Here is a 25,707-nt window from a genome sequence, read left to right as displayed (position 1 = left end):
CACATTTACAGATACTTTTTTTGTTTGATTCCTGACATTTTATGGATAAATTAAACTGATGTTGGGACGCACAGTGGTGCAGTGGTTCGCACTTCCACCCCACAGCAAGAATGAATGAATAAATTCATGTTTTGCTCGTCTTCGAGGATCTTTTGACCCTTTCAGCACAAATACTCCTAAAATTCCAGACTCTACTACTTCTGTTACACTCCAGGGCGACTTCGGCCTTCATGAGAAGTATGAGTAATTTTCAGATGTGCAGAAAAAGGATAGAAGTATAAACAGCGACAGGGGAGCAAGCGGCCAGACGCTCGCCAGCACTCCCCATGCATTTTTCTCTCTCAGAACCCTCGATTTATTTGTGTCACCACGGCGACTGACATGTTTCCCGTCATCCTTTCCGCATGTCCAATCGCTACATCTAAAGTACCCGCCGTCCTCACTCGGCTGCCAGATAAACCCGCCGGGCCGCCGTCACCCCCCCCCACCCACGGCGGAGTGGAGCTGACCGCCTGATACGCCGGCGTCCATTTTTGTTTTTCTAATTGTCATTCCCAGAATTCCCGGACGCCGGCGTCCCTCCGGGCCTTTAAACGGGGGAGATGATCCAAAAGATTCTTTCTGCCCTTCTATCTTTTTCTGTTTGTGGATTGATCTAGTTTTAGGTTTCCAGTGTGTGTGTGTGTGTGTGTGTGTGTGCAGTGAGGAGGGGTCACCCCCCCCAGGCGACTGGATGTCTGCTGAAACACATTAGCCTGCAGGAGTGTCTCAGCGGACGCCCGCACACGGGTTAACGTTTTTTTTTTAAATTCGATGGCGAGGAGGAGGGCGACTCTTGCTTGCGCTCTGACGCACAAACACAAACTGCCGTTGGCCGAGGTCGCCGCTTTTGTGTCATCAGGCCAAACGCGATGGATCACGTGGAAAACAAGAGGGGGAGAAAAATATTTCCGCCGACCCGACGTCACTTCCACTCTGTGGCCGTGCTCGTCTCGGGCGCCATTTTGTTAACAACAATTTTAAAAAAACACACAAGGAGAAGGAAAATCAGATGAGATGATTTTTAACGGACGGAAAGTGTGTCCCGGGATTTCCTGGAAACAAGCAGCATTCACCCTCTCATTCGCTGAAGAAAGCTCAGAGCTGTCGGAGAAGACCTTAGAGTCATCCCGTCATCCGAAAAGTGTGCGTTTGCTGCTCACTTTAATCCGGGGAATAGCGGGTCAATATTCTGGATTAATCCCAGTCCCCCCCCCGCCCTCCCAACCTCCCAAGTGCGTTTTTTTTATTTCTTTTAAAAGGACTGACCCAAATCCTACAGTCAAAGAGACCCGCGGCTGGAGCTCCTGGGAGCCAGGAGTCGTCTGTCCTTCACCGCCCTCCGCCTCGTCTTTATCGTCTCTGGTTGACGGGCTCTGCGGGGATCGAGTGTGTGTCTTGATGCTCGCGCCACGAGCGCCCTCAACATCCCAAATATATCCCTCATAGATTCCTCGGTTTAATTTCTTAGGGATTTATTTGTCATTTTTAAAACATCTGCTTTGCCCATTTCCAGGTAATTTCCCTCATGTTTTTACAAATTAAAAAAAATGTTTTGGAAGTGGGCAATTTTGAAGCTATTTTTCTCTTGTTTTACAAACACACTTTTCTGCTTTTTGGGGGAATCTTTCTTTACTTCTTTTTTTCAGTTGCTTGAATTTTTCTCTTGATAAGTATCATGAAATATCTCAACAATGGTGCTCATTCTTGGGACATTTTTCTTTTCTGTATATTTTTATTTGTGATTTCTTCATTACATTTCTTTATCTATTTGTACAGCCACTTACATTTTTCCTTGAATTATTGCTCATTTCTAGGAAATTTCCTCCGGATTTTTTTCCTTTTGTTCAGACTCAAGGGTACTCCAGAGTACTTTGACAGGAGACAGAAAGTGTCTTCCCGCATGTTTTAGTCCGTTATAAAATCATGTGCCACCTAGCGGCCCTGCATGTGAGCTCCAGCTACTCCGGTGTTTCCCACGGTCGGGTGTGAACGTCGCCATCTGCAAATGCGATACCGGGTGTAAACGGCAGATTGTCATGGAAACGGGGCCTTTAGGGGCCGCTCTTTTTTGATTTTCCTTTTTTCTTTTTCCAAAACCATTTCTGCCGATTTTCCCACATTTATAATTTCTGGCTGATTTCCATTTTTCTCAGAGACCGTTTCAGTGTGAACGTCGCCGAGGAAAGCTGGGACCAGTACGTTCCCAGTTCGCGGTTCACGTCGGGAGTCACCGCCGGCCTGGTTAATGATGACGGCGTGATGACTTGCACTCCGGAGGAAACTCTAATCCACGCCGGGGACGATCGGAGGCTGACGGATCACCTCGCATTTGTGGGGAAATCGATATAACAGCCGCGGCGTGCCACCGCCGCCACCACCCAGCCCTCCGCACTCTGACTAATGGCGGTGGTTATTGAAGGCTGAGAGGAGCTCCACTTGTCAGGGCCACAGATTTGTCAGGTCCCTCCCTGTCACCCCAGTGTTTACCCCGGAAGGGTGAAAGTTTGCAGATCAAATTTTATTACAAACATATCATTTTATCTCCCAACGTAGCATCAATGCATTAGACACTTGGTGAATGAGTGCAATATGAATTCTGACTGGCATTTCTCCTCAGAGTTACGGAAGTATTTTTTTAATTTCACTTCCACGTGAACTAGTATTACACATCTCACCGTCAGCCGGCGACAACAACAACTCGGGGGACGGCGGATAAATCCAGAGCCCCGCTCACGTCGACCCCCATCGCTCAGTGGTTAATTGCACCGTTCCGACGGGTAATTGGAGCGGTCACACAACAGCGGCGTCCTCTGCAGGACGGGGACGGACGGCATGCTCCGTAGGGGAGGGGTGGCGAAGGGGGGGGGGGGGTCGGATCGTTCCGTTTGAGCAACAAACAGCAGCACATGTTTTATGGCGCCCAGGCGGCCGGGGGCTGCATCAAGGCCACCAAGGACAAAACGGTTTTTGCCAAATACTCCAAGGCTTCAGACTGAAATTCAGTGTTTGGGAATCTGGTCTTGTTTTGACAGGCATTTCCTGTCTTTTTCCCACCGTAGATCAACCCCGCTCATTCCCTCTACTGTTCTGGGTCAGTCTGTCCCCTGTCCTTCGACTTCCTGCTCCTGATTTGGTTGTTCCTTTCTGGTGTGCTTCACTTCCTGTCATTGTTCTGACCATTAAACGTCTCCTGGTTGCCCTCTGGTCCAATCAGCTGCCTGCCTGCCGTCAGACCCTTGCCAACACGAGCCAACGTTGTGTTCCAGTTCTTGCCAGATTATCTACGTTTCCTCGCGTCTGAACCAAACACCCCATAATTCAGAAGCGTCCTTCCTTCGTCACCTGACAGCCACGGTCCACCTGGTGCATGGCCTCCGTTCTCCTCAGCTTCGCTAATGACACCTTTTGTTCTTCTGCCGTTTCCACTCCTGTGTTTGTGCAGTTTTCTCCAGAGCAAATCAATAAAATGCCGCTGAACAAACCCACCGATCAATCGCTCGAACATGATTCCTGCCTTTCTTGCGAGCGAAGGCCGCGCAGCAGCGGTACCACATTGGTTTATCTGAGGAATTAGAAATTACGCAGCAGTATAAAAGTGATGTGCATAATATAACAATAACCCCCACCAGCTAGGTTACGGGACGAAACAATTAAAATGTCCGAAGCTTTAACGGGACACTAAAGATGGGAGCTGTCATCGTAACAGGAAACTGCAGCGGCTGGACATAAAAAAAAAAATAAAAAAAAGAAAGAAAGAAAATAAATAAATAAATAATCAAAATAAAACCATAAATCACAGGAGATAGGAGGCAGGAGAGGAAATGGAGGTTTAAGTAGGAGGCGGCACGTAAAGGGGTGGAAAAGAAATTGAATATTGGTCATAATGGAGAAATAATAACAAAGATATCATAATGATAATATTATGATGAATCACTGCATTTTGTTCTGCATCATGAGCTAATCATGGCACAATAATACCGTTAAACACTAATGTCTTCAGCTTCGATGCCATCGGATCCAGGCGTTTCAGTTTTTTCGTTGTTGTTTTTTCAAACCATAGGTTGCAGCCTGAACCAGACTCTCCGGCATTCTCCCTCTGTGATGTTGAGAAGGAGGCTTAATCTTAAAACGTGGAGATTGAATTCGCTCAATCTGCTCTCTGTAACTTCTACGTCAGATTCCTTGCCAAGACGGTTCAGCCTCTGGCATTATTGCTCTGTAGATTCTGTCGACAAATGGCTGGAATCACCGCGGATGCAGCCATGTGTTTGTCCCCCTTATGCTCCCCCCTTTTATGCCCCCTGCCGGGGTTAAAGCAAGATGTCGCAGGTCCTTTCTGCTCGGGCTGCGATAAAGGTATGGCGACACTGCACTGTCATTGTGGAGCTGCTGAATATTTATGGTTTTCCTGAAATCACTTCAGATGCCTCGCAACCTTTGACAAGCAGCTAATTAATTTGTGCTCCGGCGCTGACTTTAATTTCTGTTTCTTTCCCAGGGTGGAGGTCAGTGGACTCACGCTCACCACCGGAGTTTGAGGATTAAGCACCGGGCAGGGGGTGCGAGGGGGGAGGGGGGGAGATGACGCTTCTATCCGCCACGATGGCGGGCGCCGCTGAACTTGCCGCTCGACTGCGGCTCCTGCTGCTCTGCCTGATGGTGCACGGCAGGGTGCTGCAGCTCGTCGGGGCCTCCATTCAAGGCTACATCGGGGAGGTGGACATGGTGTGCCCGTCGGTGTGCAGGTGCGACGAGGACTTCATCTACTGCAACGACCGTGGGCTGAGCGCCATCCCGTCGCTGCCCCCGTCCGCCTCCGTCCTCTACCTTCAGAACAACCGCATCAACAACCCAGGCCTACCCACCTCCCTGGAGCGCCACCTGACCGTGCGTGTAGTCTACCTCTACGACAATGAACTGGACGAGTTCCCCATGCACCTGCCCCCTTCTGTCCGCGAGCTGCACCTTCAGGACAATAACATCCGCACCATTCCCCGGAGCGCACTGGCCCGCATGCCCCTGCTGGAGAAGCTCCACTTGGACGATAACTCCATTTCCACCGTCAGCATCGAGGACCAGGCCTTCGCCGACAATCCCAGGTTGCGCCTGCTTTTTCTTTCCCGCAACCACCTGTCGAGCATCCCCTCGGGGCTGCCCGCCTCGCTCGAGGAGCTCCGCCTGGACGATAACAGGATCTCCACCATCCCCACCCACGCCTTTCGGGGCCTCAACTCGCTTCGGTGTCTGGTCCTGGACGGGAACCTTCTGGCGAACCAGCGCATAGCCGACGACACCTTCTCCCGGCTGTCCAACCTGACCGAGCTTTCCCTCGTGCGCAACTCCCTCCAGACGCCGCCCGTCAACCTGCCCAGTGCCCACCTCCAACGCCTGTCGCTGCAGGAGAACGCGCTGACTCACATGCCCCGCGGTTCCCTGGACGGCATGCGCAGGTTGCAGCGGCTGGACCTGTCGGGAAACAATCTGACCACGCTGCCGAGGGGCCTGTTCAAAGACCTGGACAGCCTGGGCCAGCTCCTAGTGCGGGGGAATCCCTGGTACTGTGGCTGTAACCTGCGGTGGTTGTACGACTGGCTCCATGCACGCGGTAACTCCATCACCGTCAGGGGCCTCACCTGCCATGGGCCCGACCGTGTCCGGGAAATGGCCCTCAAAGACCTGAGCAGCGAAATGGAGGAGTGCGAGGTGGTGAGGACCGCAGGGTCCCGGGACAGGGCGGGAGGGGCCGACAGCTCCACCACCCACACCCCTCCGCAGGGGTCGCTCTTCACCCTCCGCTCAAAACGCCTTGGCCTGGGGCTCCCAGATTCTGCCCTTGACTACCCCCTGAGCAGCAGCAGCGTCGGGAAAAGCCTGGCCCTCAACGTGAAGCCCCTTTCCCACAGCAGCATCCGCGTCACCTGGAGCGTAGCCCAGCCCAGCTCCTCCTTCAGGCTGAGCTGGCTCAGGCTCGGAACCGGCAATGGCATGGGGTCGATCACGGAGACGCTGGTGCGGGGCGACCGCCGCGAGTACTTGTTGACCGCCTTGCAACCGCGGTCCAGCTACGTCATCTGCATGGTGCCCATGCCTGCCAGTTCAGAGAGCAAAGGCATGATTCCAGGAGATTCCGAGTCCGACGAAGCTCTGGTTTGCGCCAAAGCCGAAACTTCGGATCAGATCACCCTGGACGAGAACGGGGACGAGGACGACTCGCGGCCGATGATGGTGCTTCCCCTGGCAGGAATCATCGGCGGAGCGACCGCTATTGTATCTTTGGCTCTCATCTTCGGCGTCTTCTGCTGGTACGGACACAGGAGCGGCCATATGTGCTCCCGTGACCACTATACCCGCAACACCTCGCGGAAAAACAAACATTACGACGACTACATCGAGTCAGGCACCAAGAAGGACAACACCATCCTCGAGATCCGTGGCCCAGGGTTCCAGATGACACCCATGGCAGCCTGCCAACCCATGCAGCCCAAGCCTCTCAACGAGGACTACATCATCCACACTATATTCCCCTCCAACGGCACTGGGCTCTACAAAGGCGTCAACCACGTTTCCAACGCCGGCCAAGGCACCAACAGAGGCTACAGAGAAGGAGGGATCCCAGATATAGACTACTGTTACACATGATGTACTGTGTCAGAACCCGGACACCCACAAACTGTATAGATGCACAATTTCCCTTCGCATGGACACTGACGAAGAACCCCTCTGTGCCTTCTTCTGGTCTCCCATTCCAAGTTACCTGCTGTTCACTGCATCGGACTTACAGTAGAAACCGGAACCGAGACTGTGCAGGAGCATCGCGGGGAACACTGATGCCCCCGGGGGTGTTTAAAACAAACAAACAAAAAAAAAAAACGAACAAAAAAGTACATGAAAAAAACGCACAGCTGACTGTTTTCTTCTACCATCTTAGTAAAGGCCTGCATATGTTTTTCCTTTCTACTCTTTCTCCCTGTGACATTTAAGGAAAGAATGTAAACACCGTAGAAAAGAGGTCACACTCGAGTGTGCAGGTGCAGGCAGGTTCTCCGCTCGCTAGCATCGGGAGCCGATACCACAAAAACCCAAATGGAGGAAGGTTACAAAAAAAAAAAGGACATTTCTCCGGTAGCCATTTCCTGCTCATTAGCCGCGTACGGTATGACGTCAATTCTCCGAACGCCTCAAGTATATCAATGTGCCCTGCCAGCTCGCCGCAGAAAGGGCTTTGTAAAGCTGTGAATCGTTCTACTTCAAAACAAAACCCAATAACCACGTGTCTTAACGTTAGCGTTGTTCTTACCTTATTCAGTAGCCGGGCAGGTGGAGCGGGTGTCGACAGAATGGAGGGAGGAGCCTCATTTGTACCTCTCGCCTGAGATCGGAATTGGTGCGAGTACGTGTAGATAATTTTACGTAGATACCGACTGGGCTGTGTTTGGGGGGGGGAGGGGGCAAAAACAAAAGCTTTGCTATTTTTAACAGTGTTTTGGGATTCGGGTTTTATTCCGTATAAATCTTGTACGTATTTCTTTATTATTTATTTACTTTCTTTCTTATGTGCTGTTTCCTTTGCTGTTGTTTCTTACACACACACACACACACGCGCACACACACACACACACACACACACAAATATATATATATATATATATATATATATATATATATATATATTACAAACACATTTTTTTGTCTCGGCTGAAATTGCTTCCTGAAAAATTTCCACCGCCCCGCTGTGGTTATTATTTTTCTCCCTTCTATATTTTTCGCCGTTGCCAAGCATCGTTCAAGACGGCGGACTGTTTTATCCGAAATGACGAAATACAACAAGAAATGTAATTTGTGGTCGGTCGTCTCTGGATTCATATATTCTAAGAGTGAATTCTTGGGCGGGTCTGTTTATGTGATTGAAAACATCAAAATTAATTTGGATCTCTCCCAAATACCCAAGCATGCCAGTCCACTGTGGCGGTTGAGAACTACATCAATCTAACATCCCCAATCTCCATTCCCATCCCTGATTCCCTGCCTGTGAGCATAAAACCTATGATTTTTAGTTGGTCCTGACCAACTACTGACTGCTGGACGTGGAAAACAAAACAAAAAAAATAAAGAAAGACTAGCTTCCCGCTCCTTTTGTTTCGCCGGTGAACTTTGAGTCGAAGGAAAGAACTCCTATTCGGAGATGACTCGGGAGAAGAACTAAAAACAAAAGAAAAAAAAACACAGCAACACTGTCGAACTGCACCATTATAGCGGCTGGAGGGGTTGCGGGGTTTAATACTTGTTTGTTTTAGCAACGGCAAAAAGTCCTCCACTCTTTTCACCTCTTTTATTACTGAGCAGCACTGAAAATGTAAATGTGTAAGCACTTAGCAGAGAGCAGGGATAAGTGTAATGAGAGGCACGGTTTGTGTGTGTGTGTGTGTGTGGGGCTAGAGGGGGTGGAGGGGTGAGGAAACATCTCTGGGCGCCGCCAAAGATGGAAAATTGATAGCCGTGCCGCGACGGGAGCTCACCCGTGCATAAATATGTTTGTCATACTCAGCTTGTCCCCTTGGGTTTAATATTGTCCATCAGCTGTTTATCACTGTGTCGCTTCCAGGGGGGGGGGGGGGGGGCAGGGGTGTTGGAGGGGGGGAAGGGGGGGGACCAACTGTGCTTCCTTGACTGTTCCGTCCACCAGAGTTTTACACTGTTGTCAGAAAGCACGTCAGCGGAATGTATAATCTTATCCGTCATCCCTAAAATCATGGGCATAAAAACAAGGGAGCTAGACCTCCAACCAGTTCTGTATTTGGGGTGGGAATGTTGGGGAAAAGTGTAATTTGTTACTTTATGGTTGGTTCTACTACCACACACACACACACACACACACACACACACACACACATACACACATACACACATACACACACACACACACACACACACACACACACACACACAAACACGCACACTTCCTCATCATTTGTACAAATGAAATCCACAGGCGCAGCCACATGAATATTTTCGGGTGAAAATTAAAGAAAGTGATGGTGCCATAACTTTGCATAAAATATATATCTATATATATATCCATATATATATATTTATATATATATTTATATATATATATGGATATATATACACACACACACGTATATATATAAATGAATCTGAGTTATGTGTGGATTTTTCCCCCCTTTGCTTTATAAATCCATCTTCAGAGGGTATCAATAAAAGTTTTATAATCTTGTTATTACTGCAACCTGTCATTTTGCCCAGCGAGACAGATTTTTTTCCCCCAGCCAAACTCCTTGCGCTGCAACACAGGAGGAATTGCCGGATGATGAAATTTAATGCCCCAAAATACATATGTTTATATCTTTCATATACATAAACCACATTGCACTCAGTGGCAGATGATGAACCGGGTCGGGCCGCTACCCGGAGCCAAACCCTCAGACTAAGATGGTTTTTTTTTTGTTGTTTTTTTTTTTCAATTTACAAAAAGAGTTGGGAAGAAAGAAAAGGCGGGAGACAGCCTCCGTGAATTCATGGCCGCACATCGGTAACATTCACACAACTACTGGCTACAACTGATGAGTATTCGACTAGTCATCAACAACTGCAATGATGAGTCAAGCAGTCTGACTATGAACTGTTCAAAAAAAACAAAAGAAGAAAAAGAACATTTTCCATCCCATAAGTTTTCATGATTCTTTTCATAACAACAACAAATATTCAATTCAGGATTGCAAGCGGCAAAAAGAAGCTTTTCTTCCCTTTTAAACTAAAGTGCATTTTGTGCATTACACCCACAAGTTTGTTAAACAAGCCACTAAATACTTAAGAGCCGTGTCACGTGGGAAACCTTCCCGAACCCTGGGCCGTTTGTCAGGCGTCAGCCCGGCTTGGGCCGCCTCCACGCTGCTGCTTCCCCTTCTGTTCATGGGTCACCAGTGCACATGAGCTGGCTGTGGATCAAAGATTTTGGGAAAAATGAGATGTCTTGCTTTGAGCTATTTCAGTTGGCTACAGTCAAACGCTGTTTAGCAGGGCTTTGCACGCAGCAGGATGCACACGATGACATTACTAGCCATCCGTCAACTGCTAAATTAGTTGTCGACTAATTTTGCCGTTGACTATTTGCGGACTAGTCATTGCAGCCCTAGAGCTGCTGAAATAGGTCGAAGGCAAAGTCTGCTTGATAACAGAGTAATTCGATTAAAGTACAATTCTGGTGAGGGAAAGTCAATTATTTCATGTTTCCATGTTAGTGTGAGTTCAGCTAAAACTCAAAGTCAAGTAAGAGAGTTTCAGTTGTGCTAAAATAGACTCACCCCAAAGCTGTTTGCATGATGTAAATATTTCGGTTAACCTTCAGTTTCCTCCTTTACTTTTTGCGACTTTGACTTAAAACATTTTTAATTTGCCGGCAAATGTAAGACGCTTTGAAGCTAATTATTCTTTAAAGCATTTTCCGCTCGAATCCCTTGAAGCTTTGATGACTTGAGTTGCGGATTTCTCTGGTATCCAGGGTTCATTGGCCTGATGGACTCAAAAAAACAGAAAATGTCAAGTGGAATCAACCTAGTTGCTGAAAGCTCTTTTAAACTGCTAGCTTCCACTAGTGGTGACAGAAGCTCCAATATTCAGTACATCAAACCAGCTCGGTGTCTTAATTTGATTGAACTTAAAAAGCCATCGCTTTTCACAACATACTTATTTCAATTAAAGTCGATATCCCATTAAATGGTCAAAAAGAATTTACTGTTGCGCTAGTGGGACTTAAACAGACGAGCGAGTTCAGTCACATTCAACCTGGAATCGGGAACGAGCTGTCAATCATGAGGATCAGCTGTCAATCACAGGGCCAGCTGTCAATCACAGGGTCTCATCCAGACACATGCAACCATTGGCCCTGTCATTCACGCCGACGGACATTTGAGTCTTCAATGAACCTACTGTTTTTAGACTGTGGGTGGGGGGGAGAACCAGAAGGAACCCAAGCGGACACAAACCAAGAAGTTCAATTCACTCCAAAATAAAAACAAAGAACTGGTCATGTGATCTCAGCATGTTTTGAGAATTTATTGCAAACACTGAGTTTCCACGACTCCATCTATTTAATTACTTGGGCAGTTGGGGCTCCGAGCTCTGTGGCTCCTCTGGGCCAGAATGGACGACTTGACAAAAACCCTTCAGATTAAAAAGGGGAGGGGGAGGGTTTACACCTCCACTGGGCCGAAACTCGTGTTTATTTGTTCGTCCGCTGGATGTTTTTCAGCAATGTCAGCATTTTCAGGTTCCGACACGTTCACTCGCTTCGTTCCGTGAAGGGGAACGACTGCGGTTCCAAGCAAGTCAGCTAATTGTAGTGATTCAGCTAAAAGAGAGGACCAAATTGTTGTACAACACTGGTCTCTGGTCGGGAGGGCTGGGCTCTTGTAAAAGACTGATTGATCATTAGTACAAAATGTTTTGGGATTAAACAGCAAAAAGAAAAGATCTAAATCCTGACAGTGGCTCATTCAAAACTGTTGGAAATTTGACCCTTTGACCAAGTTATCCAAATCATGATATTGACATTTTTTTTTATAGCTCACAATTTTACGTGTATATTGCAACTGATAACAATGATAATAGGAATGATAATCATAATCCTGGATTATTCTAGATGAGTGCCATTATGTGGTGGGGCTGTTGAGTCAATCTCCAGGATGAAAAATGTGGATTAGAAACCCGTCCCCCTCCAAGTGCAGCGTTTCACAAATCCGGCAGGATGATTCACCAGAGGGTCAACGACATGATGACAACCTGCAGCTTCCCGGAGGAAGGAAGGAAGGAACGGTGATGGACGTGGAAGTGGCCAATCCAATTGAGTTTCCAAAATCAAGGCGCGAGAGAAAACGTCTGCCAACAAACTGTACACTTTGTGAGTCTTAACAATACTATCTGTTACTATTACTACTACGAGTCCATCTTTGGAAACAACAAATCAATAGCTAAGTAGAATACTTTTAGTATTTCAAACTCTGGGCTGTTCATCAGGGTGCCCGTTACTTCTTTGGTACGGAAAGTGAGAAAGCTGCAGTTTCTGAGTCAACTGGAGAGCGATGCTGACTCATGCAAACGCTAAAAGAAGTCATGCCATCAACTGATCTCCTGCATGGGTATTCCTCGATGCTCGGAGCACTGCACGATGAGTTTTCAAGGCGATCTAAAAGACTTCAAAACAACTGAGGATGAAACAATTTTTTTTTTCTCCTTTTACGTGCAGTGTGAAAAACGCAACCGGTGATGCTCAGCTGAAACTCATTAGCTTGCAGGCTGATATGATGCTGGCCGAACACTTTAAGTCTTTAAGCATCATCGATTGTTACGCTCTTCACTCAAAGAGGAGAAATTTCCAAACATGAGGGGGCGTGCTCAAAAGATGCTTTTTCTTTTTGGATCTACCTACATATGTGAGATAAAATTCTTTGTGATGTTGTTTAAAAAATCCAGATACAGGTTCTCTCACTGACGATCATCTGTCCGCTATCACACAGCCACCTCCGATATTCAGCCTTACTCCGATGCACTTGTTTGAGCCCGACAAACACTTGATTTCTCTCACTGAGCAGGAAAACAAAGCAGCGAAATGAAGAATAAATGCTTTTAAAATGGCATAATGTCATGGATAAGGAGCATTACTCTGCTCCAAACATTAAGCTAGGCCGCTGGTATTGGGGGTTGACGTAGAGCAGATTATTCTGACACATGCCTGTGATTTCTCTTTGGGCAAAACACTCAACCATCTGCTGGTGGAAACCCGCTACATAAATGCAGACTTGTTAACCATTTTTACACAATGATCGATGCCAGGATGTCATGACAGAAGTGGATAGAGAAAATAGGGTTAAACGGAGGAGGTTTTACGACGTCCTGGACCTACGGCGATTTGGTGGTTATGACGCCATCGCCCATAAATTTAGTCTTACTCAATCAGTCCAACGTATGCAGTTTGTTCGAATAGAAACTACTTGCCGAGCAGAATACAGTACGTCGCCATGAAAGACGGCTTTGTTTACATTTGCAGGCTGTACTTTTGTTTCAATATGTGTTGTTTTTCAAGAAACTTTTTGCACTTCACAAAGTGTAAGAGTAAATCAAGACTGTCCTGATGGCAGTGCTTTGAAGAAAATGAAAGCCATCTCAGTGGAAGGTAAATTAGCTAGAATAAGCGCAGGTGAGTGGCAGGTACTTATGTACAGTACAGTATGCAGGTTCCGACTACGGGCAAAATTGCGTTACATAGCACCATAGGAACGGAATTGTGACGTACGTCGAGGACCTCCTGTGGTACTACCATGTCCTGCCACGCCAGTTCCTGTTCCTGTCACATTTTGTTTTCAAGGCATTGTATCGCCGCCGCTACTCGCTCCACAACTCGGACCGGACGGCCGCCACCGACAGTTAAAATCTTACTTGAGCCCTCTGGGGAAGAAGCGGACGAGGATGGGGAGTGGGGAGGGAGATGAAAGACGGGAAATACGACGGTGGAAATGAGGCCAGAGGGGGATATTGGAGGAGGAGATAATGGAGACCGTGGCGATGAGTTCATTTCATCTTTCAGTTTCCTCTTTTTTTTTTTTTTTTTTTTTTTTTAAGAGGGAAATTCTAAGGGCAGATGGGCAGGAAGCGTGTGTGACGCAGGGGGTTTAATGGGTGTTTTCAGAAGATTTGGATGGCAACGTGTTGATAAACCCGCTGTCTGATTATCCGGGATAAACCAAATATAAAGAGCAGCGGAAAATTTCAGGCTCATCTGAGCCTTAAACCCTTTCATGGCCAGAACAAAAAAAAAAAAAAAAACAAGGCAAAAATCTTTTTCAGTCTTGGAATGACACTACAGGTCCCCCAACAGTCCATATCTGGCCTTTATTTTCAGGACAAGTAATATTTTGCTCACGCTGAGTTGTCTCCAGTCTGTCGATATCTATACAAATATCAATAAATCGATAGAAAACTACCGATTTTGAGTCATCGCATATTCATTCACACATTCACAGTTTGCAAGCCACTAACCAGAACATCAGGAGCAACTGGGGGTTCAGCGTCGGGCCCGAGGACACGTCAGCATGCAGAGCCGGGAATTGAACCGCCAGATCTATGAACTGAGCTATAATCGTCGTCCCCTCAAGGTAATTTGTTGAATATTAGGGAGCAGCTCTATGCTAAATGACCTAAACGATCCTTTTCCAGAACACAGAATATGAATTGTGGATTTTTTTTTATGATAAACTTTCGGGAAATGTATTGATCTGAGAAAAGTTCAAGGTGGTGTACATCACACGTTCTGCAAGTTTCTGACTTCAGTAGTCATCAGTTCATTTTAAGCTCATCATGTCATCTCTGGCAATGTGCAGGGAAACTATTTTCCTACCAATTTTGGGAAGAGTTATTTTTGCAAATCCAAAAATCAGATCAGTCTCATTTCTCTTTCAACATTTATGGAATTTAAAAGAACTGTCCTCCTGGCATTCTCCCCTTTAAATAGTTCGACATTTTTATGAATAACATGGACCATGTCAGCTACGCTCTGCACACACCCGAACAGATCGGAAAAAGCTGGAAGGTTATCGGTTTCGGCCCCGACAGGAGTCACCAAACCTCCTTGTCTGTGTGTGTGTGTGTGTGTGTGTGTGTGTGTGTGTGTGTGTTGGTTCTGCAGACCAAGCACTGACTTGGCCATCTCAGATTCACTATTGAGCTTTTTTTTTCTTTTCATTCCCATTTTGAAAAAGTCACGACGAATCGATGCATGCTCCGAGAGGAGGGGCTGCCCGTAAACCGCCCGCCGCCGTGGATCACGTGACCACCCTTCTCCTTCCGTTACTTTAACAAACGAGGACGCGAGGAGTCGGGGTGATGTGGGCGAGGTTCACCGGTGTGTGAAGGAAAATGAATCTTATTAAAATGGCCTCGGAGGGTTGGCGGTGGTTTCGGGAGGGAGGGTCGTGGGCGGCTGGTTTTCTTTTCGACGTCTTTCCCGTTAATCCATTATTGAATGTGACACGTGGGTTTAAGGCCGCTCAGGTGAAACCAGCCCCTCCTGAGCCCGACAGCATGAAACGTCTGACCAGATGCGGCTTCTGATTAAAAAAATGCAGGAAAGTATCTTGACTGATAATTTCCAGTTTTCCACAGGATCGGCTCATTTCTAAAAAGTGTAGAAAACAAAAGAGCTGTTTTTTTTTTTTTTGGACTTTACAGACTCACAGCATTTCCCATTCATCGTCTCCCATTCTGTTTTTTGTGGAAGAGCTGTTTTTTTTTTTTTTTGGACTTTACAGACTCACAGCGTTTCCCATTCATCGTCTCCCATTCTGTTTTTTGGCGATTCCAAATCCAATTTCACGATCCATTTCTATCGAACCGCGTCACGCCATGATGGAAGATTTCAAATAAGTTAATAAAAATAAAAAAAAATAAAAAACAGGTACGAATACATTGAAGTAAACAGTATTTAAAATAAAAAATCTGATATGTAAATTAACTGATACTCTACACACGTACATATGAAATATTTAAACAGGAGATTTAAGTTTTAAAAAATCTAATACATTTCAAGGCCTTTATCTTCAACTTGGAAAAAAAAAAACCTCACTAAATTAGTATTCAGGTTTTTTTTCCCCCATTTTAGTTCTTAATGAATGTGTTATTACAAAGTAATTGGGTTAGAGGGCTTCATGTTTTTTTCCCCTCCCTATCTGAGCATGGGATTTGATTTTCCTTCGGTTTGTCCTCGCCGACATTTATCATCCAGGAACTGGATGGCTTTGCCTTCAGATGTTTATTACAGCGCAATGATCCTGCAGTAATACAATATTGGTTATTTCTGTCCGTTCCAGGGTCTCGGAGGCGAATCCGTGCGGCGGGTTCTTAGAATCGCTGCAAATAAACATCCATCTGTTATCTCTGCGCCACTCAGCCTGCAGACGGGGTCACGGGGGGTCGGGTTGGAAGGGGGAGGGGGGCAGCGAACTAAGAATAAGGGTTGGCTGGTTGGTATTTTTTGTAAAGCGCTAAAGAATCTTTGCTGCCTCTCAGAAAGAAGGTTCCCGGTTTACTTCCACATGTTCTCCCCCTGCCTTTCTGGGTTCTACAGGTGCTCCATCTAAAGCAGGTTCACTGAAAACTCTAAATTGCTTGTAGGTGTGAATGAGCGGGTGAATGCCTCAATGTCTCAATCGCCCCACTTTGTACTATGGGAACTTTTTGCAGCTCCTGGAACCTTTAATAGGATTTCAGGCAGGGCTCCTACACCAAGGCCGGGTCTCATAGGAACTCATGTGCTGTGGGTGATTGGTTAATCTCCCAAGCCAAGGCAATAACCAGATACTTCCTGTGAACTGCGAAGCACCATTTTCAAAAGCTATCATGGTCACCGGTCAGCTGTTCTGTTGCGACAAAATGGACAGACGCTTTGAGAAGGGGTTTCCAGGGCACGCAGAGGAACATTGACAATTCTGCCCAAATAAGTGCGGCATTAGCTAATGCCGGGGTTCTTCACACGGAGAAAATAAAAACATTTCAACCCATCTGATAGTCCATGCTTATTATTCCCGCTATGCAGAACATGAACGCTGTGGCTCCCCGTAGCGGCTTTTAGAGCAAAAAGCTCCAAGAAAACAGCTCTAAGACGTGTCCAACTTGAATTCCGTTCCAGGAACTACCATCCTCAAGGGGAATCTTTTTAGTTTTCCATTCCCCACAAGCAGTGAGGGACAACGGGGGGGACCAGGGCGACACATGCATCTGCGACAGTGCACTATAGTGCCACACTTCAAAAGAAACGTCAGTTCTTTGCCCAGAGGGCACAACAAGGGGCTCGTGGGGAACTGGAGGATCTGATCAAGAACCAAGAAAAGTCTATAAGGGGGGAAAAAAGTCATAACACGTGGCAATCCAATTCTACAGATCTGACTTGGATAGGAAAATGGCAGAGGAATATGAGACACCGAATCTGGAATACAGACTTGGATACAGAGACTTGAACACAGACTCATGACAGTCATCAGTAGGAAACTTCATGAGGCTAGAGATTAGTTATTGACTAAAAGGATTATTTGTGGTCTAGAAATATTTATCAACAAAGTTATAATTCTAAGTTTATAACATGCAGATTAATGTGCGCCTGAGGAAACGAGAAGCTTGAGTAGGCAGAGTTGGATGAATGAATATTTCAGGGCACCGACCAAACCGCAACACAACAAACAGTTCTGCTTCGTTAAATGTTTTAACTTTTTACTTGATACAGCAAAAAAAGAAAAAAAAAAAAAATCAACAAACATGTTAAAGAGCCAAAGTTAACAGAGCAAAAAAATAATGATCAACATCAGCCACTGACTATGCAAAAGTGAGTAGAATAGATCACTCTGGTGGCTGCTGCTGCTGCTGCTGCCTTGCTGCCATCAGGTTCACCACCCCCAGGAGGCCCTCCATCAGCGATATATGCTGCTGCCTGGCCTCGGCCATCTCCGCCCGCAGAGCCATACGCTCCTCTGCCTCCATCTCTGCCTGCTCCCTGAAGAACTGCAGCATGCGGTCCAGGCGTGCGTCGCTCTGCCTCCGCTGCTCTGCGTCCGACTCTAGCATCTCCTGCAGGGTGGCCTGAAGGGTGTCGGCCCTCTTCCTCTTTCCTGGACAAAGCACGGGGAGGATGGAGGCAGGTTCTTAGCGCACGGCCATTCCCAGAGACTCTGCAAGATGTCTGAGTGCAACGGTAGTGTTATCTTTACTTGGTCTTGGAGCGTAGGGCGTACCGGCACTGGAAGATGTTGCGCTGGTTGAAGACGATGCAGAGGCCAGCTCTGCGTGGTCGAAGGGGTAAGCATTTCAGAGGTTATACAAAGATTAAAAATTAAGGGATGGCTGTTCATTTGTTATACTGCAATACTGTTGCGTGTCTGTCGGTACCCAAGATATGGGTGATTTTTGCATTTGGCTTCTGTGAACCGCACTAAATCAAAGCTACAGATTATGACTTTCTTTACCCGGTCCATGACGGGAGGAGTGGCTGGTGGCTGCAGGAGCAGCGAAGGAGTTTGCCTCTGCCACCATCTCTGAGTGAATAAAAGGTTCTGGATCAGAACCACATTATAAAAAAAAATTGGCGCTTTAGATGAGCTAGGTGAGCTAGCTCTTCACGTTAGGTCAAGTGTTGCTTCTCATCCTGTACTGACCTTCAAGCTCCTCAGTGGTCGAGACGCTTTCCCTGCAGACGGCGGCCTCCAAGCACTCCTTTGTAGCGGCGTTGCCCGAGTAGGCGGGTCGGTGGCCCAAGATCTCGTCCAGGGTGTCGAACCATTTGCTGGTCTTCGGGATTGCACCACTCTGGTTATTATGGTCCTTGATTTTTTTGTAGTCCTGCTTTAGTTTTTTAATCTTCTCCCTGCACTGCTTTGGGGTGTGAACAATCCCGCCGTCGGCTAATTCCGCGCTGATTCTCGCAAAAATTTTGATGTTTCGCTGCGGGCCCTCGAAATTCCTCTCGACCTCTGCCGCAGCATAGCAGGCCAGGAGAGCTTGGACCTCTTCGTCGGTCCATTTCTCGCTGGTTCGGTCCATTTGGTCACAAAAAAGCAGAGAACCACAGTAGTTTTTAAGAATGGCGCTCCGCAGTCTGCAAGAAGTTTCTGGTAATGTCTGTGGTTTATGAGTTCTGCCGAGCACCAATGTCACGAGTTCCTACGGAACCGAAAAAACGCCCCTGCGTCAGAGTAGGAGCTAAAAATGGTTCTAAGAACTGAGGTCTGCAGTCCCTGGTTTCTCTTCTGTCCGACCGCACGGAGAAAACGCCCTAGTTCCCGAAAAGGTTGTGAGAACTACAAACAGTTCCTACAGTGAGAGAGCAGCTCATGTCGTCTTCCTCTTCTCCGCAGCGGTTTGCTTCAGAGTGCGGCGCTGAAGGCACACGTCGCAGACGCTTGCGTCACACCGGCTCCTATCCTGGCCCCTCGCTGCCTGTGAGAATGCAAAACTAAAAGCCTCCCTGGAGGAGGGGAGTTCCTGGAATGAAATCCGAGCTGGGCAGTTCTTAGAACTGAGTTCTTAGAACTGCTCTGTATCAGCGCGACTACGAGGCAGCAGTTCTAAGAACATGGTTCTAGGAACCGTCCAGCTCAACTTTTATTCCAGGAACTCCCCCTCTATCAGGGAGGCTTTTAGTTTTGCATTCCCACAGGCAGTAAGGGACCACAGCGGGGACCAATGTGACGCAAGCGTCTGCGCCATGCACCTTAAACACTCAAAAACAAACCACCGCAAAGAAGAGGACGACACAGACGACATGGAGAGAGAAGCCGCGTTCATGTTCTGCTTGGCTACAATAATAACCATGCACTAATAAATGAGCTGAAGTGTTTTTATCTTCTTCCTGCGCTGCTTTGCCATGTGGAGAACCCCAACATTAGCTGACTATGCTTATTTTGGCCAAAATGTTGATGCTCCACTGCAAGCCCTGGAAACCCCTCTGGGGTGGAGCAGGCCAGAAGACCTTGGACTTCTTCGCTCCATTTCTCACTGCTTCCGTCCATTTTATGACAGGAAAACAGCTGACCAGTGATCAGGGTAATTTTTTTTTTTTTTCTAAATGGCGCTCCACAGTCCACAGGCATTATGTGGTATCTGGTTTATTACCAAGCACCGATGTCACATATTACCTATGGAAGTGTAGAAAGACCCTGACTCAGAGGAGAAGCTTCTAAGGTTCTAAGAGCTGCAAAAGGTTCCTACACTACAAAATCAGCTCATATGTGGACCCTGTGATTGACAGGTGGCCTGTCCAGGTGAAACCTAGCCTCTAGCCCCCAATATCAGCTTTGATTGGCTCTGCACCCTCCTGACCCGAGCAGGACAGGCGGTGTGTTGTGGATAAATGAATGAATGAAAGTAAGTAGAGAGTAAGCAAGCCGCTTCTAATGAAACAACAATTTAACTTTAAGTCATTTGTTCCCGATTGTTTGGGGAAATTCTTGAAGCGGTTTTGGACTAGCCAGGCCTGCTAGTCTGCTGGGACTTTCTCTGGTCATTTAGATTTTTTTCAATTATTGGCATAAATGCAATGAGATGTTAGATTAACGGCTGATTTCAGGTCCTTTTGTTGACAGTTTTGTTTTTCTCCAACCTTTGAAGTACTTTCTTAAAAGATTTTTAGAAGATAAAGAAACCTTAGTTTATTGATATAATTAGCTGATTTCTCCATTATTTTTTCGGCTTTTACCTTTTTCTTCTCCAGTTAATTTTCTTTTCCCGCTAATACAGATCTGAGGGCTTGGTGAGGACACTGAGCTCCACAGGGATGTAAGAACCTGCGGGATGTTGCTGTGCTGGAAGGGCTGGGACGAGAATCTGACAATTTACAAGTTTATTGCTAAATCTTTGAGGCTGTTTCCATCATTTTTTCCATCATTTTTCCCTTTCCAGATGTTAAGACAACTTCGGTCAGGCTTTTTGTACGTTTTAGACTTGTTCTGCTAAATTTTGTTTGATCTCTGAGTTTGGTCAGATCCAGGGATTATTTGTGTTTCAGCAGCTCTGTTTGTTTGAGGAACAGGTTGATGCTGCCAATGTTCTTGGGGAAAAGTTTGCTTGTTGTGTTTGTTTGTTCTGGTGTCGTCAGGAAGCAAACCAGACGTCACTCAAGGGTCTCAGACCAAATGTGCAACTGTTGTGCCGTTGATTTGAGCCTAGTAAACAATGCAGCCCTGGTCATTAGAACATAAAATACAAGATTTCTTCTTGACCCTGTTGTTCTTTTTACTTTCTGGATTCTGACTGCGGTGGCGAAACAAGACAGGTCGCAGAGAAGCAGACATTATGCCGCGTTCACCTGATGGGAACCCACACAAACAAAAGGTAGAATTTTCAATGTTCTGAATTCTAAAGCCTCATTAATCCTGATGTCTCATTCAGGACAGAGTTGCCCATTTCAAATTAGCGGATAAAAGAAAAATGAGGCAACGTTTTTTTTTTTTTCTCTTCCTTCGTCGAGAGCTGACCTCAGTTTATTTTCTGTGATGGCAATTTCAAACCAGAGCCGGGGGACACCGGAAGAACTAAAACCTGGTTTTCAGTTTGGATGTAAATCACAAAACACGCCGATGTTGCCGTCAGACACAGAATACAAACTAATTTGAATTCTGAAAATGAAGAGATTGTAGTGGCAGGTTTAATTCCACTTTTTATAATAATTGCTAGATTATTGTGGGGGAAAATATCTTGCCATTTGTGGTAATTGGTTTATTTGTTGTAGATTTTTGTGGTAATTCCTCAAATTTTTTTACGTGACTAAAGAGGAGTTGAGAGGCTCTATCACTGCGTCCTCTTGTTTCCTCATTTATTTATATTTGACTGAAAAGACAACACCGTCAGAGGGATCTAACACGGTGTGAGAGGACGGGATTCTGATCTTCACATGGATAAATGGCTTCCTCCTTTTGGAGGTGAGGGGATGAGGCGCAGAGTAAAGAGTGTATTATCTCCTGGACGAACGCCCTCAGCAGCCTCGGATTGGTACCGGGCCTATTATTACAAAGTGGACTCGATCACCAGGGATGTGACTCAAATGACTGACTTTATTCCAGGCCAGAATAAAAATGACATTTCACTAACCATTGCGGCCGAGCTGTTTTGCATTTAGATCGGGGGGGGGGGGGGGGGGGGGGAAGGGTAGCGACATCGTTCCAGGCAGACTAACGTAGCAACGGCTCACAAAATGAAGGGTTTGGTGAGAAAAAACCCTCGATGCTGGAACTCAAGCAAATTGGCTGCTCGTGTGTTAACACCCACTGACAGGATTAAACAGCATGTGTGTTCTCGTTCGGTTGAACGGGAGGGATCTTGAAACCAGAACCCTCCAGAGGGGATTGACATGGCTTGCGAGGACACGAAAATCGGGCCCCGCAAATTTCAGTGCTTATTCTATAAGTCCAAATGTCGCTTCAGGACGAGGACTGGAATATTAACGTATTGGTTTTCATTGAATGCCTTTTTGCCACATTAATATCGGCATCTGCTTCAGAATGGACGGGATGCAATTCTGGTTATTTTCTTTTTTCGGGGGTCATTTGCTCGCAGAGATCGTTTCTCCGTAATCGGAATGTTCTTTTTATACATTTGAAGCATTTTTCCCTGCTCACCAGAGCATCAAATATCCCTCTTTGAGTGAATATTCTACAGAAACACAATACAATACAGTTGCATTGTGTGTAACATCCTACTGTCCTTCATGTCAGTACGGGGTGTAACTGAAAACCAGAGCAACATTCCTTGTATCTGCGAACATACTTGGCCGATAAAGCTGATTCTAAAATCCCCTCAAACAAAACAATAACTACATGCTGTTGTGCAGCTCCGGCTGAGAATAACGTCAAACAATGACTCGGTTTTCTGTCTGTAATATAAAGCTGCTACAATTGAGACAGACATAATAAACGTGATGGATTTTGTGAATAAATCTTTATGTCCTTTAAAAAAAAAAAAAAAAAAAAAAAAAATACAATGTGCTGGATCAATATGACACGGACAGACAGAACCACAAAGTGAGTGTAATACAAAGGGAGGCTTATGAACGAATGTTAACCGCGGGTCTCCATGGCAACGGAAAATCTATTCTTTGTGTGTGTGTGTGTGTGTGTGTGTGTGTGTTTACTCGGCTTCAGTCTGGTTAAAACTGACAGAAAAGCACACGGAGCATCCATTCATGCCATTTTTCTCAATATCCTGTCGGGACCTCTACGAAAATGGAGTTTCTCTGCGTCACCGCTGATCCGCGGAGAAGCTCGCCGACCGGCGGACCAACGACCAGCAACCACTTTCAATTTGCTTCCTTACTGTTAAAATAAATAAAAGGCAGGGGAAAAAAGAAGAAAATCGAAAGCGGTCGACCGTTAACGAGAGTGCAGTCTTCGTTTGTCGAACCAGGTTTACCGTGAAATGATGCTCCCTCTTCCCTGGATTCTTTTCCGAAGGTTTTCTAAAGGAGGCCTCCTTGTTGCCTGATCGGATACAAGTAGTGAAAAGGAGAACGTTCCCGGTTTTTCTCTCGCCCTGCAGCTCAGACGCTCAGTCAAAGACCTTTAGATTTATTTCTACTAAGTCTTGCCGACATGAAGGTCAAGTTCGAGTCAAACTTCCGAGCCCACCTGTTTCTTGACCTCCTGCCAGCCGTCGTCCCCATACAAGGATACTGCTATGTTCTACTTGACTATGACTTCTGGTTCTCATGTAAAGGCGCTTTTTAGTGCCTGCTCGTGGCAGCAAAAGCGAACGACAATTTAAGTGCACAGTATAATTATATCAGATTTTAAACTTGAAAATTCATTGATCATTGTCCCTATTTGAGAACACCTGTCTGCAACTTACATTTCTTCAAAAACTTTTAACCACAAATTAATATTTTCTTAACTGCATTTTAAATGGTGTGCCAAGCTGCACATATACAAATAGGAAGTGTCCATTTGAGGGTGTTGGGACCAAGCCAAATACCATATATTTTTCATATATATTTAATGTTTATAGCTCGCATGCAAATTAGCTTGCATGCAAATTAGAAAAAAATAAATCGAGGAAGTATTCATTTTGACTAATGCATGCAAGTATCCAAAAGCAAAGCCTGCACCAGCAGGCTATCATATTTGTACTTTGATAAGATATCTAGATTAAAGAAAACAACCACTGTTACAAATAACAATACTGATAACTATAAAGTCCCCAGTTTAGGCCACAAAGTTGCAATCACAAAAAAAGACCTCTGTAGAGGTATATGTGGTGGCAGCTGGGCCAATGTTCTGGTTAGTTTTAAACTGTGAAATAAACCGGACCCACCTCAAATGAGGACACCATTTATTCCCAAAATGAACCATTAGCAAACTAAAACCAGGGTCCTGGAAGGGTAATGTGTTTTCTTCCAAAAGTCTGTAACAATAAAAAAGTATGTATTACCTTTTTTTTTTTTTTTTTTTTTTTTTTTTTTTTCAAATTATGGATTTTTTTTTAATCTGTTATTTTACGAGGCGGTGATTTACAGCTATAAATAGCAACCTGCTGTTTTGTCCGTATTATTTTACGATCAACATCCCCTGGTTTTATGGGACGACAGTGTTGTACCTTTCTACTCTGCCTTCCCTCTAATAGACTCCAGCCCAGCTGTTATCCTCATTTTCGCCCCCCTCCCCCATCTCACGGGCGCCTCATTTTACTCCCAAATATAAATGGCTGTTTTCCCCGACACCTGTCGAGGTGCATTCATAACGTGCTGGGAAAAGAAAAAAAAAAAACAAAATCACTAAGTTAATGAATGGAATTGCTGCTGCAAAAATTGGCAGTAGGTTTTGGTTTGGGGGTGGGGGGGGGGGTGGGGGGGTGGGGGGGGGGGGGGGGGGAATAATAGCCTTGTAAATGGAGGGCCGCGTTTTATCATTTCACAGATGTTTTCTGGAGGAAACGGCTTCTCGCCGCTGACAAGCATCGACCCTCTGCGTTGCGTTCAGCTGTCGGGTCGAGGACATTCACCGGATCGGATATGAAAAATGTGCTTAACTTGTAGGGATGGCAAATCTCTCAATTAATGGGCGCTTTACACGGTGAACTCACAAAATGAGAGGGAAATATTTAAAAGATTATTGAGATTAAAAGCACCAGTTAACAATGATGCAGCTAGATGATTTCTAAAAATTCTGAAAAAAATCTTAGACATTTCCAAAAAAAAGATTAACTAAAGGAATCTGTGAAAGTTCTTAAAAAAAGCCAAAGCCTTAAACAAGACAACGTCGAAAAATGATATCAGAGTTCTTGATACAGAAGTAGACGCAACAGGATTCCTTTGAAGTAAAAGTATAACAAGATAAATAATAAAAAAAGTAATCATAAAAAAAAAATTAAAAAAAAAATCAGTCATCAATTAAGTCAAAGCACAGAAACAGGTATTAGCTGTGGCTTTTCAAATTTAGGCATCACAGTAAATAATAGCACAATAGTAGTAGTTGAAGTGGTGGTGAAAGTAAAGGTAAAATAATACGAATCCTTTGTCTTAGCAATAACAGTAGGAGTACTGTAGTAATAGTTGTAGTATTGTTATTTGTTGTAGCAGTGAAGCATAGTGGTGGTGGGAATTAGTAGTAGTAATGATAGCGTAGAAGTATCGAATGAACTCCATTTTCCGACTAAACAAACTTTATTATAGCAAAAAAAATTCAGACAAATCCTTTGATCTACTGCAACTTCAAACAGCTGCCCATTTCAACCAGCTTTGCACCCTCCCTACCTCGGCTGTCATTAAGACCGTTTCTCCTGCAGTTGCCATGGGAACGCCCCGCCTCCGCCGGCTTGATAAACCAGGATGCGGGCCGACCCCTCCGCCATCCTTGGCCCACCCTTGGCCCACTTGGCTCGGATCTCGCCTTCCATCTCACGCTAACCGGCGCTCTTAAGCGCGTCTCCGTTAACCGACTCGTCCGCCGGGAAGCGTCCGCCTCTGAGGCGAGGCGTCGGCCCGTGCGCCGTGACCTGTGAACGCGTCGCTTTGACGCGGTGTAGAGCAGCTGTCGGGGAGCTGCGGCAGAGCCAGGCGGGCGGCGCATCCCTCCGGGAGCGTCCCCTAGCCGCTGGAATCTACCTGAGTTCAAACTGCATTTG

At 45.9% G+C, this 25,707-nt stretch overlaps 2 protein-coding genes and 1 long non-coding RNA gene across 4 annotated transcripts in view; 1 reads left to right on the top strand and 2 right to left on the bottom strand.

Moving 5' to 3' along the window:
* flrt1a (fibronectin leucine rich transmembrane protein 1a) overlaps positions 1 to 8,633 on the top strand; it is a 43,908-nt gene extending 35,275 nt beyond the window's left edge. The window contains exon 3 of the mRNA XM_086160372.1: positions 4,541 to 8,633. Coding sequence (XP_086016498.1) covers positions 4,624 to 6,681 — 2,058 coding nt within the window. The 5' untranslated portion in view covers positions 4,541 to 4,623 and the 3' untranslated portion in view covers positions 6,682 to 8,633. The remainder of the gene's footprint in view (positions 1 to 4,540) is intronic.
* Positions 8,634 to 8,908: 275 nt separating this feature from the next.
* LOC147226487 (uncharacterized) lies at positions 8,909 to 9,240 on the bottom strand. Its single transcript, XR_015107187.1, has 2 exons — positions 9,170 to 9,240; positions 8,909 to 9,105 (listed from the first exon to the last, which is right to left on the bottom strand). It is a non-coding gene; the product is annotated as an uncharacterized LOC147226487 (long non-coding RNA).
* Positions 9,241 to 13,642: 4,402 nt separating this feature from the next.
* LOC147226486 (uncharacterized) lies at positions 13,643 to 19,024 on the bottom strand. Of its 2 annotated transcripts, XM_086160769.1 has the most exons (4): positions 18,255 to 19,024; positions 18,066 to 18,134; positions 17,811 to 17,882; positions 13,643 to 17,711 (listed from the first exon to the last, which is right to left on the bottom strand). In XM_086160769.1, the coding sequence occupies exons 1-4, from the start codon at positions 18,637 to 18,639 to the stop codon at positions 17,443 to 17,445; spliced, it is 795 nt and encodes a 264-aa protein (XP_086016895.1). In that variant the 5' UTR covers positions 18,640 to 19,024; the 3' UTR covers positions 13,643 to 17,442. The 2 variants fall into 2 exon arrangements, with proteins under 2 accessions (XP_086016895.1, XP_086016896.1); XM_086160770.1 differs by lacking the exons at positions 17,811 to 17,882; positions 18,066 to 18,134.
* Between the last annotated feature and the right edge of the window lie 6,683 nt (positions 19,025 to 25,707).

This window comes from Fistularia commersonii, chromosome 15, assembly GCF_037954325.1.
Source record: "Fistularia commersonii isolate RoL2024-O1a breed Wild chromosome 15, RoL_Fcom_v1.0, whole genome shotgun sequence".
NCBI classification, from domain to species: Eukaryota; Metazoa; Chordata; class Actinopteri; order Syngnathiformes; family Fistulariidae; genus Fistularia; species Fistularia commersonii.
This window is presented reverse-complemented; position numbering and strand designations above follow the sequence as displayed.

Coding starts and splice junctions, on each gene's coding strand:
- LOC147226486 (XM_086160769.1), bottom strand. CDS start 18,639: ATGGACCGAACCAGCGAGAAATGGACCGACGAAGAGGTCCAAGCTCTC. Junction 17,883..18,065: donor CTCCTCCCGTCATGGACCGG/GTAAAGAAAGTC, acceptor TCGACCACGCAG/AGCTGGCCTCTGCATCGTCT. Junction 17,712..17,810: donor GCCCTACGCTCCAAGACCAA/GTAAAGATAACA, acceptor TGCTTTGTCCAG/GAAAGAGGAAGAGGGCCGAC.